This window comes from Canis lupus, chromosome 1, assembly GCF_048164855.1.
Source record: "Canis lupus baileyi chromosome 1, mCanLup2.hap1, whole genome shotgun sequence".
NCBI classification, from domain to species: Eukaryota; Metazoa; Chordata; class Mammalia; order Carnivora; family Canidae; genus Canis; species Canis lupus.
The window spans coordinates 101412943-101425654 of NC_132838.1; the positions used below are offsets into that span (position 1 = coordinate 101412943).

The window sequence follows — 12712 nt, forward strand, 5'->3', positions numbered from 1 at the left end:
GGGTATTGGGACATTTTGCAGTTTAAACAGACATAAGATTACAAAAATAGCAGCTATATACAAGATGGTGTTTCTTATGCTAAGCCCCTGGTATCTCACTCTTTCCTTCCTTCCTTCACTTCCCTGCCCACCCCCCATCCTCCTTCTCCTGTGCTTCATCATTTACCAAAAATAATCTCAACTCCCAATTCAGACACTGTCCCTCTAATTGCAAATGAAGTGAAAAGCACTTCCTAGCAAAGAAATGAGATCTTGATGCTCCAAATCCTTATTTCTGGGTTTGGATAGTCACCTTTGCACATTTACTGCCACCAGTCCTGGCACTTTAGAAAGCATTTATAATGACCCTTTTCAGATAGTCGGCATATTCCTAGAGCGAAATCAATATATCTTAGCTTTGGGCTAAGAAGGATCATTTGAATTACAGGGTGCTACATGCTGGTTTTTAAATCCATATAGATTGGGACGCCTGCATGGCTCAGCGGTTGAGTGTCTGCTTTAGCTCAGGGCATGATCCCGGAGTACCAGGATCAAGTCCCATATCAGGTTTCCTCCATGGAGCCCGCTTCTCCCTCTGCCTTTATCTTCTCTCTCTCTCTCTTTTTTTTTTCTATGTCTTTAATGAATGAACAAAATCTTTTAAATATTTAAATAAAAAAATAAAAACTAGCAAGGAAATATACGTGGACTGTGAGTGGACTCAAAGTAGTTTGACAAGATATGTCCATGTGGTTTTGTGGCTTTGGGGAATACCTACAAGAAAGTTACCATTCTTGCGCCCTCCCGCAGACTACACAAGCACGGAATCTGGGCGTGCGCTCTTTAAGAGGACTGAAGCCCCGCCCAGTCCTCTGACCCTCGAGGCACAGTTTCCCAGAGCCCAACGCTGGAAGCCACAGCCTTAGCACCCGCAGGGAGCAAGTCCAAGAATCACTAGGGCCGATTGGTCAGGGAAACTACATTACCCAGAAATCCCTGCGCCGCGCGGTGGCGGCATTATTAAAAGTGCGCGGAAGACGCTGGGCGGGACTTCCGGTGTCTTCCTCGCGGCGGACATTTTGTCCGCTCCTGGTGTAGCTTTCGGTGTAGAGCTTCTGGAGCTCTGGTTGGGTTCGGAGTGACAGACGCCGGAAGGCGCGGGAAGAGACCCTGTGTCTACCGGGAAGAGGCTTGGCGGTGGCAGCACCCGCGAAGGCTCCGCGGCCAGGGCCTAGCCACGGCAATGCTCTGGTCCCGAACTGGGACTCTTCACAGCTCCTTGTGGTCCAGATTGTGATGGCGGCGACCGCGGTGATGGATCCCGCGTAGGTGGGTACTCTGTTCACCGGACCTTGACGCGTTTTGGGGTTCTGAATCACGAAGCCCTGAAAGAGGGGCACCAGTTGAAGTCGTTGCAGCCCAGTCTCCGATGTCCTGGGCCACGGGGGCGTTTGCAGGGGGGGAGCCCCCATTTCTAACAGCCGGTGGGATGAGCCGTCGAAGTGCCTGTTCTTGGCCGTTCGACTAGCACGAGCACAGGCTTGGAGGCGCCACTGAGCCGGGAGGATTCAGGAAACCAGAGTGCTCGTGTTTGCAGGGAGCATGGCAGGGGAACCTTGTGCCTTCATGGCGAGGACTCTTGGAGCGATGGAAGAACAGATGTGGTCTGGCTTGGGGGAGTACACATTACGGCCGAGTGGGTGGTGGACTTGGAGGCGAGGAGGCCGCAGACTTTGGAGGTTTTGTGGTGCTTGGATTGGAGCCATGGCGAGCAAGTTGGAGGTGGAGAAATGGAGTTTTAAAGGTAAAACCAATAGGGTTTCCCGCTGTCAGATAATGGCTGTACGTGAACGAAGGAATGAGGGACCTTCACAGTTTTGTTTTCCCTTTTTCCCCCCTTGAACTTCGGTGGGAATGGGTCCGTTGGAGCAGGAAGCTCCTTTGAAGGAATCAGGAGTTGTATTTTGGATGTGGTAAATCTAAGGTGTCCCTAGGGCATTTGGCCATGCAGGTCTGGACTTCAGGGAAGGAGCTGTGTTGGAGACCAATGAGGGACGAGGCCTCAAGTCAAAGCCTGGAGAGCAGATTCTGAGGAAGAATTTTAAGGATGTCTTTATCTCACGTAGTCCTTGAGGTGAGATATTGGAGGGCAGGGAAAAAGAGGTGACATTCTTCATTACCTTCAGAAGGAAGCATGTGAAAGAGTTCTGGCTGGTCTTAGCTGGAGGAAAGGGCTGTAGGGTATAAGGAACCTGACATGAGATGCAGAGGCAGGAGCGAGGTGCTATAAATTTGCCACTCTGTGGGCTCAGCAAAGGCACTGCCTGAAGAACAGAGGAAAAGTCAGCCTGGCTAGTGGAGCAGCCTCAGCCAAATCCAGGACGCTGGCACATCAATTCCCCAACTCTTAAGTAAGAGAGATTGTGAACATCTCTAATGAAGGGCCTCCAGCAGGCTCACCTTCAGAGGAGTATGTTACAGTTAGGCTGCTTTGGCGAAAGGCCAGTGTGCACATGGCTGGTATACATAAGCAGATGTATGGATATAAGTTTCTGTTAATGCTTAATAATTTGCTTGCCTCTAAGTATTTGATTATGATGAAAGTCTTAAATATCACATCTTCTTAAAAGCTTAAAGCTTAAAAATAAATAGTATCAAAACCTGTCCCTTCATTTGTACCACAACCAATTGGAAAAATGTGAAGCTTGTGGAGAGGAAAAACTAATTCAAAGATCCTTGACATGTATTAACCTGTTGCTACAAACTGTAGCCCTGTTAGGTGTCTACTGCTGTTATCCCTGCTTTACAGATGAGGACACTGCAACACATCTTTGTTCATGGACACCCAGCTGGTAGAAGGCAACACTGGAGTCTTCGTATTTGAGATTAGACATTCAGAAATTATCCTCACCAAAGGGCAAGGGATAGGGGAATAGTTCAGTCCATGATACCCCACTCTGGTTACCTGCCACTCTCAGCTTCCTCCTTCTGCCAGGTTGCTTTGATGGTAGAAGCACTTAGGATCTCTGCATAGGTGAGTGCAGAGTATGCAGGTCCTGATTCATCATGCCCCACTTGGCCATGATCTTGGCAACCCACTATGGGAAATGGTGGTGTCTCAGGAGTCTTCACTTATCCTTCTACTTGCCTTTGAGTTTGGGAGTGCCAGTGTTACTAATGGTCTTTTGCCTTGAATCCAGTGCAGTGGGATGAAGTGTGGAACGGTGCTCCAGGCACTAGAACCAGCAGGTGCAAAAACATCACTTGAGGCTGAACTAGGAGTGTTTAGGGAGCCTCAGGTCTCCATTATGTCTGGTGTGATCAGAGAGCAGGGGACAGGCAGGATTCAACCCCAGAATGGCAGCCTGTGGAGCTGGGCTTCTATTGGGAGCCATGGAATGTTTGGAGCAGAGGAGGGAGTGAACTGACTGGTCTTGACAGGCTTTCTCTGGCTGCATGGTGAAAAATGACTGGGGTCAGGAAAGATCACTTTTGATGATGGCTAGACTGGACTGGTGGCTCTGGAGGTGAGGGACAAATGCTTGGATTCTGGATTTTTTTTTTTTTTTCTTTAAGTAGGGCCAACCAGATTTTCTGATGTGGATGGTAAGAGAAAGAATGGGAAGAGTCAAGGATGACCCCACAGCTCCCATAGTTTTTGGACTGAGAAAACATAAGGATGGAAAAACCCTCAATTGAGATGGTGAAGTTGGTGATGGGAGTAGCTTTCAGAAGTAATATCAAGAATTAGGCTTTGACCATGTTGAATCTGAGTGGAGGTACAGGTAGAGAGCTGGACACAGACGTTTGTATTTCAGAGGAGGGATTCAAGTCTCAAAGGTGGCAGCCACTATATGGATTAAATAGAGCTGCTTATCAGATTTATAGAGAGAATCTTTACATCATAGTGGCAGTGCCATTTAGGGTCTAGAAGGGGGTGGACACAGCAGAGTGGGATAGGAGTCACCCAAGGGACAGGAAAAGGGAGGTTAGTGTGCATGGTTGGGAAAGAGGAGGATCTGGCAGGTGGGGAAGTCTTCTAGAGAGAGCATATAGACGTGAGATGGATGTTGGTATAGAGTAGTATTAGAGATGAGATGAATGTGAGGCCAGAGCAAGTGCTTTTCCTTTCGCTGTGTGGTTCCCACATGTTCGTGGTGACCTTTAATGGGATGTGGGGAGTTTAAGTCACGGTAGATTACCTCAGGGGCAGATTGGGTCAGCTGGCAGAGTAACTATGATTGAGGTAGAAGGACAGTGGGTGTGGGCTTTGCATGAGAATTTAGTGTTAAGCCTATGACTATTGAGAATATAGCATCCTTAGTATGTAACAGCAAAGTGGGAAGGAGGCTGGGTTTATCTGACCTATATGTTGTTCTGGATTGCTGAAGTTGAATCAAGGAATAGGGCCTGGAAGGAAGGATTTAAAAATTGGGTTCAGAGTACATGGCGGTGGGGACCATCAACTGGAGCCAGGTAGGATCTTGGATGCATTAACCAAGAATTCTTTGGGTGCTGTGTGCAGATTTGCATGTGGGAGGTGCCTATGTTGTGGATATGCATAGACATGAGGGAGCTCTGGTCTAAAGAACAATATGTACTAGAGATGGGATCTGAATTCATAGCCTGGGGGCTCTAGGGAGAATTCCAAGCTCAAATATGTATATGAGATGCATGATCTCTAGACCCCAGGAGAACTAGCTGACAGAAGTGTCTATCTGTCCCCTGCCTGTTCTGGGTTGGACAAAATGATGACTAGAAAGTGGGAAAAGAGTGGGTGGGCACCAGTCACATGAGGGCCTGGTATCTGAGTTGGGGAGCTGGGGAGGAGGGTAAATTGTGGTAGGTAGACCAGGAGTCCTAGGGAGAACTGCTGCCTCTGTGTTCAAGTTGTTGACTTCATACAGGGTCATGTGACTTTCAAGGATGTGTTTGTGTCTTTCTCTTGGGAGAAATGGGGGCTGCATGGTAAGGCCCAGAGATTTGTGTCATAATGCAGTGTTTTCTGTGCTTTGCATTTACGGTCTTGCCAGGTAAGGCCCTGTATGCCCAAGTTTTCTGGGCTGTGCTCTACTCTTTCTTCCCTCAAAGGTTGCCATTTTCTTCCCATAGCTGCCTGGGCACTGCTATTTTCCCTCACTAACCTAGGTTTTCTTAGGTACTGAAGCTCAGCTGTGTATTGCCTCCTTTATTCCTTGTGGTCAGCCCAGTGGACTACCTTGCTTGCCCTTTCCCTTACTATATGGCTCTGCTCACATTCATGATACCTCTGCTCCACATTCTGCCCCTTTCTTATAATAGGCATATTCTTTGGATCTACTTGTGTCATGAATTGCCATAATAGTCACTGCCATGGGGCCCAGTGTGCTGATCCTACAAGATGCTTCTGATACTCATTTTGTAATATTTAGTTGTCTTCATCACTTGTGGATGGGCTGCTCTAGGTCACTGCTTTCCTACTTGCCCTGTCTTTCCTCTATGACTTGTTTCTTCCAGATGCTTTGTGGTTGCTGAACTTAGCAGGGGAAAGAACTCTGAGTGCCTGACTGAGAGGTCATGACTCTAGCCATGGCAGGAGGGACGTGGACAGGCCCTGGTGAGTGGGAGCTTGAAGTGGGTGTGACTTCTGGGCTGGGTTCAACTAGCACCAGAATCCTGTTTGGTGCCCAGGTTGTAGACCATACTTATTTCTATCTTTTTCTCCTTGTTCTTGTCTTTTATGTTCTGACCTCTGACCCAGGGCTGTCCATGCCCACTTTACTAGTGCTCTCTACTATTCCTTCTGCAGTGTTCTTTATTGGACAATGCTAATGTGTCATGACATACATATATCCTTAAATGATTCTAGGATACCAGTTGCTCATTTTAAATCAGATTTTACTGGGCCTGGACATACATTTCTGCATAGCACTCACCAGTAGCCAAGGCCCTTCTAAAAATCATTTGCTGAAGAGTAAATTGGACATCCTGCCTGTTGGTTCTCCCTGAGCTACACCTCATTCTTGTGTATGTCCTTTGTGAAGGCTTCCTCATTCTGTGACCCTTCGGGACCCAGTATTGCACAGCAGCTTTTTCTTTAACCTGATCCCAAATCTGCTGTCCTGCTAATAGCCCCATGAACTAAATCCTGGGTATACTAGACACATTGGTGATGGGGTTGCCCCTTCCCACCAAAGTCATCATGCACTTCAACAGCATTTTTCTGCCTTTAGGTTGTTGGTGTGCAGTGGAGGATGAAGAGGCACCTTCTGAACAGAGTATTTCTATAGAAGTGTCACATGATAGTATTTCCAAGGCAGGTTCATCCACCCAGATGGCTCACCCTTGCGACATATGTGGCCCTATCTTGAAAGATATCTTGCACCAGGAAACACGCCAAGGGCTGAAACCTTACACATGTGGGGCCTGTGGGAAACAATTCTGCTTCACTGCAAACTTTCATCAGCACCAGAAGCAGTACAATGTAGAGAAACCCTTAAGAAGAGACAAAGGGAAGACCTCATTTGTCAAGAACTGTAGAGTTTGTGAAGAACCTCACCTGTCAGAAAAACCTTTTCAATGTGAGGAGGAGCAGACCCTCCAGGTCAGTTTGGGCAGTCACCAGCAGAAGGCCACTCACAGCAAGAAGAAGACAAGGAGCACCAGGAGTGGGGAGGCCTCTCACAGTGGCCAGATGCATTACAGGTGCAGCGAATGTGGGAAGGCCTTCAACCGCAAAGACACACTTGTCCAGCACCAGAGAATCCACACTGGAGAAAGGCCTTATGAGTGCAGTGAATGTGGGAAAGCCTTCAGCCGTAAAGCCACCCTTATCCAACACCAGAGAATTCACACTGGAGAAAGGCCTTATGAGTGCAAAGAATGTGGAAAAGCCTTTAGCCGCAAAGACAACCTTACTCAGCACAAAAGAATTCACACTGGAGAAATGCCTTACAAGTGTAGTGAATGTGGAAAATACTTTAGTCATCATTCCAACCTAATTGTACACCAGAGAGTTCACAATGGAGCGAGGCCTTATAAGTGCAACAATTGTGGGAAAGTCTTCAGGCACAAATCCACACTTGTTCAGCATGAGAGTATTCATACTGGAGAAAATCCTTATGTTTGCAGTGATTGTGGGAAATCCTTTGGTCACAAATATACCCTCATTAAACACCAGAGGATTCACACTGAGGCAAGGCCTTTTGAGTGCATTGAATGTGGGAAATTCTTTAGTCGAAGCTCTGACTTTATTGCACATCAGAGAGTTCACACAGGGGAAAGGCCATTTGTGTGCAGCAAATGTGGGAAAGATTTCATCAGAACATCCCACCTTGTTAGGCACCAAAAAGTTCACACTGGAGAAAGGCCATATGAGTGCAATGAGTGTGGGAAAGCCTATAGTTTAAGTTCCCACCTCATTCGGCACCAGAAAGTTCACACTGCAGGAAGGCTTTAGGAGTGCTCTCAACAGGACTCATACGGAGAGGAGCTCTATGATTGCCCTTTGAGAGGAAGACATCAATCAGATGTTGAAACTCATATCTGAACATTAACACTGGGGAGATACCTTATGAATGCCAGGTACAGGGAAGGTTTCATGAATTGTGTTGCACTTTCAGACCTACTCAGGTCTTTGCCAGATTTGTCACTCAATGCCTGTGGCTGAAACCATGTCTGCTCTATCAGCTTAGTTACCGTTATGTCCTCAGGGAAGGTAGAACTTTGTACTCTCCAGTCCCTAGAGGGAAATAATAAGAATCCTGAATTAAATGGGATTCCTCATTCCCTCCCCACTGACTGGTTAAAAGTGTGGACCTTACATACATCTTTAGCCAAGAGGATCTGAGCTGTGTTCTGGTGGCTTACAAAAAAGGTTTACTTTCTTCATAGTGTTGGTCTCATGTGGTACTTATAACAGATTTTCCAGCCTTCAAGTCACCCAACCTGGAGAACTACTTACTTCTGTTGCTCTGGTTTCTATGATAATAAAGACCTTATTATTTAAGCCATTGTTAATTTTGGACATTCTTTTTACTGTTTGGAGTGGTTAGAAAACAATTAGGCCATGCAAAACTGAAGAGATAAACTGGGAGGGGGGTGCTCCTGGTTTCATGTGCCTCAACTGAAAGAGCAGGTTGACAGGGAAACATTCTCAGTCTACTTCTGGTATTGCTGACAAAAGTTTCTCAGGGGTTTGTGGGCCTGATGTCTGGATTTCAGAGTTATTTAAGAGCCCAGACATCACTTTGATGGTGATGTTGAGGGAGGTTGTGACAGCCTTCAATATGTTTGAGACCAGCATGGATTGAGTGTCTTATTTCCAGCATATGTGCCATATTTCACAGCACAGTTGAGGGGAAGCTGTTTCTGAGGACCTGCCAAGTGCCATATGCCATGAAGGCCAGAATCTGATCTGGTACCCAGGTCTCTGGCTGCAAGACTTACCAACCCAGGAAGGAAACAAAACTGATGCCAAGACACAGTGTGAATAATTGGGCCTGGGGACTGGCAAATGAGAGTGGATGTTCCCATTTTAAAAAGACATCCACAAACATACCAGTCACTATGGCTGTATGAGATTGGGATGCATGGCAATTCTTAGCATCTCCAGAGCTTTGTCACTCTGACCAAGGTCAGTGACAGAGCAAAGAATGTAAATTTTATTTCGATTTCTGTACCTCTCTGGGCTCTATATCTAGTGTCTTTGCTGCATAGGCAAGAACTCTGGGGTATACATTGTGGTCCAGGGATGTAGATTTTGTGACCAGCCAGAGATTCTGGTGACTCACTGGGAAACAGCCTTCACTGCTTGCCAGTTTTTCTTGCTGCAGAGGCAGAGGTTCTCTACCAGATGTTTGGAGAGAGAAAATAGAGTCACTATATTGATAGTCTGGTTTTCTAGTAGAAGTGGGAGACCCAGATGTTGCAGTGGAATCATCTTTTATAGTTTTACTGATGTGTAGTCAACATGGAATACACTGCATATACTAAAGTGCAATTTGGTAGGCCTTAATATATGTATAAGAAATTACCCAGCTGTAGTATTGAATATAACCACCCCCAAAGTTCCCTCATGCCCCTTCCTAATCCCTCTCAATGCTCTTCCAAATACTTCCCATCCCTTCCCCAGGCAACCATTGATTTACTTTCATTATAGATAAATTTGCCTTTTCTAGAACCTTATTTAAATTGAATTTTAGAAGTTTATTATTGTCCACTGTCTTTCATGCAATTATTTTGTGAATCATCCATGTTGTGTGTATAAATAGATGAGTAATACTCGATGGATATACTGCAGTTTATCCCTTTATCTTAATTGACCTGTTCTTCCCCCAAATTCTAAATATTAAAAACAAAGCTGGTGCAAATATTAATGTACAAGTCTTTATATGGACATTTAGCTGAGGAAATTCCTAAACAAAGTGTTGAAAGTGTGGTCTTCTTTGTATTGTTCATGGTAAAATGTGACACGGAAGAGATAAACATAGAGAAGAACTATTATACAGAAAAGACCCAAGATTTGATGATTTGGGGAATTCTTATCCTGTCTTAATTGCAAAAGACATTGAAATGAAATGATTCATGATCAGGAAAGCATGTTCTGGAGAAATAGCCATGGGTGTGACTGTATAGTCTCTTGTAATATCTCAGCAAGATCAAAAGAGCAGAGTATTCAGCCACATAGAATTTCTTTGAAGAGATTTGACTAAGCAGGTCTCCTCAGTATAAGCAGAGACCATCTTGGAAGCTTAAAGGCAACCCTTGGCCATCTCAGCAAAAGCAGAAATTGATATGGGATCATCCAGGGGGGGGAAATGTGTGGACTAACCTCTTGTCTAGTGGAGTGAATCTCTGTGTTATATACAGAAGAGCCACAAAGTTCTTGAAAATTTTGTGGTAGAAACACTTTGGATCTTAAAAGGACAGAATATGAAATTAGGACCTCCGATATTCTGCACATATGAAACTGGCTGGGAAAATTACTAAGTTGCAAACCTTTGTTACCTGTCATAGAAACGGAGGACTTAAAGGACAGAGTAGAACCCAGGATGGGGAGCTGAGAGCCCAGTGGCCAGAGCCCTGAACCTGGGTATTCCCAGACCTTGCTATTTAATGTAGTTTGCTAAGCTTGATTTCCAAATTTCTTGGAACTTGTGGCTTTCCCTTATTCTTTCATTTTCTCCCTTTTGAAACAATGTGTATAACTATTACCCTAGGTCTATCCCACCATTTTATTTTGGGAGCAGATGCCTTGTTTTCCAGTTTTACAGATCCAGATGGAGAGGATTGTGTTCCAGGATGGATTATATCCAGAGCCTCAGACATATCTGATGTAGACAATATTTAGATGAGATTTGAGTGTTGAGTTGATATAGAAATGGAAGGAGACATTTTGTGATCTTGGGATTGGTGGAATATATTTTGTAAGCAGGACAGATACGAATCTGAGGACCAGAGAGCAAACTGTAGTAGATGGAATTGTTGCTGCCAAAGATGTCCATGCCCTTATCCTCAGAACCTGTGAATGGTCCTGTAGATGACCAATGGAGCTTTGCATGTATAATACACTTTGTGATGAGACTTCCCCAGCTGGGCTCGATCTAATCCCATGAGTCATTAAAAACAGAACCTTTCCCAGCTATAGGGAGAAAGAGGCAGAAGAGTTAGACATGGCTGTATCAGGCCCTTTGTTCCATTGCTGGTTCTAAGATAAAGCTAGGTACTAAGTTGAGCACCACACCTATGATAGCCAGCATCTTCAGTCCTGGCTCAGCAAGATCAGGTCAGAGCATTGAGTGACACAGCCCTTTGAAGAAATTGTGTGACTTTGCAGATGGTCTCAATACAACCAGAAGGCCCCTCGGAAGCTTAGAGACCTCAATCCTACAACCACATGGAACTGAATTCTGCCAACAAAGCATAGGAACAGGAATCTGATTTCCCAGAGCCTCCAGAAAGAAACAACTTGCTAACTTTAAGTGCAGCTGGGGCCCCAGGGATTGGGGGAAATCACCGGCTGGTGCACTGCATCAAAGGTACAAAGGAGTTGGGGCTGCCAGGGTAGGACTTGCCTGCAAAGAGGCTTTGGTTTAGATGGGAAGGAAGCCACAGCCCTAAATCCTAAACTGCTGGCTTAGAGGTAGGGTGTTAGGTGTGTACTCGGGCAGAGTCCAGAGAGCTGTGGTCTAACTGGCTGTACCTCTCTGGGCTCTAATCTCCAAGCACCAGGTTCTGCTGCCTCCCACCTCTGCAATCCCTAGCAGCTCAGCTTTGGAGATCTCCATGTGCCTATTGCCCCAGCCTAGGAATTCCCTGCTCACCTAATGGCTCCTTGGTGGCAGCATTGACTCCCTGGACCTCTTATGCTATCAAGACACCCAGCCCTGGTGGCTCCCCAGGCCTTGTTCTGCACCCTTGGCAACCTGCTCCCTCCATGGCCCAGCTGGCTTCTGACCCTAATGCTTTCCTCTTGCCTGCCTGCTGTGTCCTCAAGGCTATTTCTCTCACCTGCTTCTGCACTGCTGCCTGCTCTGCCCTAGCCCCTATAAACCACCTCCTACCACTTAGTCTCAAGCTCAGACCACTGCTGCAAGCCTCTATGCCCTATCCCTGGCACCTCAGGATTTTAGCTTCTCTCTGTCTCCTGAGCCTGCTGCAAAATCACTCCCTCTCCCTCACCCTATTTCACAGAGGAAACACTGAAGTAAGTGTAGATCTATTACGTCAGGGTATTAAGACTAATGTGACTAGACTTTAGGTGTGAAAGGGTAGGAGCTAGGGATGGGGGTGGGTGCACAGGGAAAGAAGAAAGGCAAAGAATTGAGGAAAGATCACTGAATTGTTGACTATGTCCAGTTCTATACAAATGTGAGGGTAAACTATCCGAGGTTTAGAAAAGTACCACTAGAAGACAGTATACCAAATAATTCCTGCAGCTCGTGTAGGGCTGGCAATTATTTATGTTCTTATCTACCAATGTAGAAATACCTATTATAGTATACAGAACAACACTTAGAAAACTCAGAAATATATCGCCTAGATAGTGAAACTTAACACAGATTAAGATTTGCTCTGGACACCCTGAAAAGAATTAAAACCAAACATTCAAGGGAAGGACTGCTAACGGGTACCTTTACCTGAAAGCCAAGAAAAATCTGACACTGAAGGAATACAAGCAAATGCAACGTTCAACAATGTAAGGTTTATCTTGTCTGGCACCCAATAAGCAATTTACTGGGCACACGAAGGAGCAGAAATATAAGGAAAAAACATAAAAAATGACTAAAATGATAAAACTAAACAAGTACGTTTAGAAAGCTTTTATAATTTTTTTTTTGTAAATATCCTGCATTTGTTCTTGGAAAGATAAAAAAAACAAGAACTTGATTAAAAGAAAAATAGATGTAAAAACAGTTATAAAAATAGATCTATGTAGAACTTATGGTAGAATATAATATCTAACAAAAAACTAGTATGAAAATCAGATGAGATATTGCAGAAGAAAATGTCAGTGTGTTTAAAGGTAAAGTTATAGATAAGCAAAATGAACCACATAGAAAGGGAAAAAGTGAACAAAGAATAAACAGCATTAGTGACTTGTAGGAAAATATCAAGTGGTCTAATATACATGTATTTGGAATACTAAGAGCAAGAGCATAACAGGAAAGAAAATACCTGAGTGAAATGTCTATTTAAAACAAAACCAGAGACTGGTTTTTTATGCCAGTACCATACTGTTTTAATTACTACC

At 45.0% G+C, this 12712-nt stretch overlaps 1 protein-coding gene across 2 annotated transcripts; it reads left to right on the forward strand.

Moving 5' to 3' along the window:
* Positions 1–1021: 1021 nt before the first annotated feature.
* On the forward strand, positions 1022–7966 carry LOC140633588 (uncharacterized). 2 transcript variants are annotated; one of them, XM_072826375.1, is made up of 3 exons: positions 1022–1308; positions 5476–5575; positions 6192–7966. In XM_072826375.1, the coding sequence occupies exons 2-3, from the start codon at positions 5536–5538 to the stop codon at positions 7415–7417; spliced, it is 1266 nt and encodes a 421-aa protein (XP_072682476.1). In that variant the 5' UTR covers positions 1022–1308; positions 5476–5535; the 3' UTR covers positions 7418–7966. The 2 variants fall into 2 exon arrangements, with proteins under 2 accessions (XP_072682476.1, XP_072682568.1); XM_072826467.1 differs by lacking the exon at positions 5476–5575 and having other exon boundaries at positions 1025–1308.
* The last annotated feature ends 4746 nt before the right edge of the window (positions 7967–12712 follow it).